The sequence below is a fragment of the Nanorana parkeri genome, unplaced genomic scaffold, assembly GCF_000935625.1.
Source record: "Nanorana parkeri isolate BGI_ZX_2015 unplaced genomic scaffold, ASM93562v1 scaffold2731, whole genome shotgun sequence".
In the NCBI taxonomy this organism is placed as follows: domain Eukaryota; kingdom Metazoa; phylum Chordata; class Amphibia; order Anura; family Dicroglossidae; genus Nanorana; species Nanorana parkeri.
In genome coordinates this window covers 107,728-111,830 of record NW_017308999.1, presented here as the reverse complement: position 1 = coordinate 111,830, position 4,103 = coordinate 107,728, and the positions used below count along the sequence as shown (strand labels likewise).

At 57.5% G+C, this 4,103-nt stretch overlaps 1 protein-coding gene across 2 annotated transcripts in view; it reads left to right on the top strand.

The window, feature by feature from the left end:
- The first annotated feature begins 2,772 nt into the window (after window positions 1–2,772).
- The window catches only part of TIAL1 (TIA1 cytotoxic granule associated RNA binding protein like 1), a 28,049-nt gene continuing 26,718 nt past the window's right edge, over window positions 2,773–4,103 (top strand). Inside the window, exon 1 of one of the 2 annotated variants that reach the window (XM_018574090.1) lies at window positions 2,773–2,978. In XM_018574090.1, the coding sequence (XP_018429592.1) occupies window positions 2,821–2,978 (158 nt within the window). In that variant the 5' untranslated portion in view covers window positions 2,773–2,820. The remainder of the gene's footprint in view (window positions 2,979–4,103) is intronic. The other variant, XM_018574089.1, reaches the window with a different exon arrangement.

Below are 4,103 nucleotides of genomic sequence, written 5' to 3'. Positions count from 1 at the left end.
CCTCTGCCCCATAAACCCGTATACGGACCTCACCGGTACCAACAGAACCGGCACCGAAACCCAACAGTCCCACTCATCTCCTGGTCCACACAGCACCCCCCTTCCTGACAATAGACTGACACAGGTTTAAGGCTGGGAGCTACCCTGCTAGACACCCCCCAATGATAATACGGCACCCCCATAGTAATATCTCGGGCCCCATGTGCCCGATGAGGGCAGTGATCTCGGGCCCCATGTGCCCGATGAGGGCAGTGATCTCGGGCCCCATGTGCCCGATGAGGGCAGTGATCTCGGGCCCCATGTGCCCGATGAGGGCAGTGATCCCGGGCCCCATGTGCCCGATGAGGGCAGTGATCCCGGGCCCCATGTGCCCGATGAGGGCAGTGATCCCGGGCCCCATGTGCCCGATGGGGGTAGTGATCCAGGACACAGGTGCCCGATGGGGGTATTTACCCGGGCCACAGGTGCCCAATGAGAGTAGTGATCCCGGGCCCCAGGTGCCCAATGAGGGTAGTGATCCCGGGCCCCAGGTGCCCAATGAGGGTAGTGATCCCGGGCACCATGTGTCTGATGAGGGTAGTGATCCAGGACCCATGAGTCTGATGGCAGCGGTGCTTGGGGCCCCTGTGTGTCTGATGGCGAAGGTGCTTGGGGCCCCGGAGCTCACCTTGTCACGCATTCTGGGATCGCTCCAGGTGGTCGTCCGGCTATTGTGATCCACAAAGAACGGCCAGCCGGTGTTGGGATCCGCTTTGATCTCCCAGCCGGGTGGCAGCGGGTCTCCGGAGACGTGAGTCTTCATGGCGCTCCTGGTCAGAGGCTGATGAGCCATTCCGAGCCCGAAACACTTTATCTACCGACTCCCGGTGACGCCAGACCGCGACCTGGAAATGTCTGGAAGAGCCGAGGACAACCGACACCGGGGGAGGAGAGGGGCGGGGCACCGGCTAGAGACAGTGGGCGGGATCTGCGCAGAGACTGGGAGGAGTGGGCAACGATCCGGGCGGAGATATCCGCGTAGAGGGCTGCACTCTGGCCCGCGTTAGAGGAATAGGTGACAATCTGGGCGGAGACTGGGAGGAGTGGGTAGTGTTTTGGGCGGAGACTCAGAGTAGAGTGGCACTGTGGGCGGAGTCTCGGAATGGGACGGTACCTTGGGCATGGAGCATGCCAGTATACAGGAGGAGGAGGGAGAGGGAGCAAGTAACTGCTGGAAACTTCTGTAGAACTTGGCAGAGACTTCCCCCTGACTCATCACTGCCAGGCTCCGCCCCCGACCGACACACTGCTGCCTTCTCCATGTGTATAGCTCTGACATATACCTCAGTGCTGTACAGAGGTCACTGAGCCAGTCACATCCGTCTCTACAGAGGAGCTTACACTCTAATGTCCCCCCCCCCCACAGTCCCATCAGTCTCTGTACAGAGGAGCTTACACTCTAATGTCCCCCCCCCCCACAGTCCCATCAGTCTCTGTACAGAGGAGCTTACACTCTAATGTCCCCCCCCCCCACAGTCCCATCAGTCTCTGTACAGAGGAGCTTACACTCTAATGTCCCCCCCCCCCACAGTCCCATCAGTCTCTGTACAGAGGAGCTTACACTCTAATGTCCCCCCCCCCCACAGTCCCATCAGTCTCTGTACAGAGGAGCTTACACTCTAATGTCCCCCCCCCCCACAGTCCCATCAGTCTCTGTACAGAGGAGCTTACACTCTAATGTCCCCCCCCCCCACAGTCCCATCAGTCTCTGTACAGAGGAGCTTACACTCTAATGTCCCCCCCCCCCACAGTCCCATCAGTCTCTGTACAGAGGAGCTTACACTCTAATGTCCCCCCCCCCCACAGTCCCATCAGTCTCTGTACAGAGGAGCTTACACTCTAATGTCCCCCCCCCCCACAGTCCCATCAGTCTCTGTACAGAGGAGCTTACACTCTAATGTCCCCCCCCCCCACAGTCCCATCAGTCTCTGTACAGAGGAGCTTACACTCTAATGTCCCCCCCCCCCACAGTCCCATCAGTCTCTGTACAGAGGAGCTTACACTCTAATGTCCCCCCCCCCCACAGTCCCATCAGTCTCTGTACAGAGGAGCTTACACTCTAATGTCCCCCCCCCCCACAGTCCCATCAGTCTCTGTACAGAGGAGCTTACACTCTAATGTCCCCCCCCCCCACAGTCCCATCAGTCTCTGTACAGAGGAGCTTACACTCTAATGTCCCCCCCCCCCACAGTCCCATCAGTCTCTGTACAGAGGAGCTTACACTCTAATGTCCCCCCCCCCCACAGTCCCATCAGTCTCTGTACAGAGGAGCTTACACTCTAATGTCCCCCCCCCCCACAGTCCCATCAGTCTCTGTACAGAGGAGCTTACACTCTAATGTCCCCCCCCCCCACAGTCCCATCAGTCTCTGTACAGAGGAGCTTACACTCTAATGTCCCCCCCCCCCACAGTCCCATCAGTCTCTGTACAGAGGAGCTTACACTCTAATGTCCCCCCCCCCCACAGTCCCATCAGTCTCTGTACAGAGGAGCTTACACTCTAATGTCCCCCCCCCCCACAGTCCCATCAGTCTCTGTACAGAGGAGCTGACACTCTAATTGGCCCCTCCCCTTCTCCTCATTATCTGGGTTCCTTTTCTAGGACATTATGATGATTTGTTTCATTGAATTCTTACAACTGGAATTATTACACAGCTGACATCCTGCAGTTCCCCTCACTTACCAACAGAGGCGCTGTGGGCGGATCTCGTGTCCACGTCGTCGGGAGCGCGCTGCTCTCCAGGGTGACGTAGCAGCAGGGGTGCCGGGGGGGCGCGCGGCGATGCTGCCGCGCCTGCGCAGTGGGCGGCCTCTCTCTGACTGGTCACCGCCGCAGCCGCCATTTTCCTCCGGGCCGGACGGAGCCTGTCCATATTTCCTGCACAGGGAGCCTGCACCTCCCCCGGCCGACATGGACGACGACGGGCAACCCCGCACCCTGTGAGTACCCGGAGCACCCACTTCCAGCCCTCAGGGGCCCAGCTGTATAATGAGGCCTCTGGAACGTTGTCTGTATGCTGTGTGTGTGGGCCCCTAGCGGTATGTTAGGTGTTCCCGGCCTGCCGCATATTGTGCCGGAGCCCCCGGTCTGCCGCACATTGTGCCGGGGCCCCCGGCCTACTGTATATTGTGCTGGGGCCCATAGTGGTTCATTCTGGGCCCTAGCACATGGCAAGTGGGATGAATGCTTAATAACATATGGAATGAGTGTGGCCCTAACATTCCAGGGGCCTGTGGTACTGATGTTGGTGTGCGCCCACTTTGTGTGATATGATGAGGCAATACACGCTGAGATGTGATTGGTTAGGATTCATCCTCCACTTCCTGCCTGGTGGGGATCTGTCCCTACAGATAGATTGTTATGGTCATCCCTATCCTTCCCTCCATCCGGGGTCAGAGGTCTTATACTTAGGAAAGCCCAACTCCAGCCCACCCCATGTGGGTGACCTGAAACCTCCGCCGGGTTTGTATTTCCTGCCGTGGCTTTATTTAAAACGTTTCCACTTCCTGTCCCCTGGTAGATCCTCCCTCATTTCCTGTCCCAGTGACACAGTCCTTGTAACAGGAAGTGGACGGAGGAGGAGGGGTCACTTAAGTAGAGGCATAGACAGGGATCAAAACCTGGCGGACGTTGTCACCGCTACAAACATAATTGAAGTAATGTCGGGGACCGGCTGGCACACAACCCTGGATCTACGGGGGTTCTTGTTTGTGTGTCCACAACGCTGCCTGCGTGATATGCCCGGCATCTAGTACTCCGGGAGGTATCACAGATAAGGACCGGGCATCTAGTACTCCGGGAGGTATCACAGATAAGGACCAGGCATCTAGTACTCCGGGAGGTATCACAGATAAGGACCAGGCATCTAGTACTCCGGGAGTATCACAGATGAGGACCGGGCATCTAGTACTCCGGGAGTATCACAGATAAGGACTAGGCATCTAGTACTCTGGGAGTATCACAGATAAGGACTAGGCATCTAGTACTCCGGGAGTATCACAGATAAGGACTAGGCATCTAGTACTCCGGGAGTATCACAGATAAGGACTAGGCATCTAGTACTC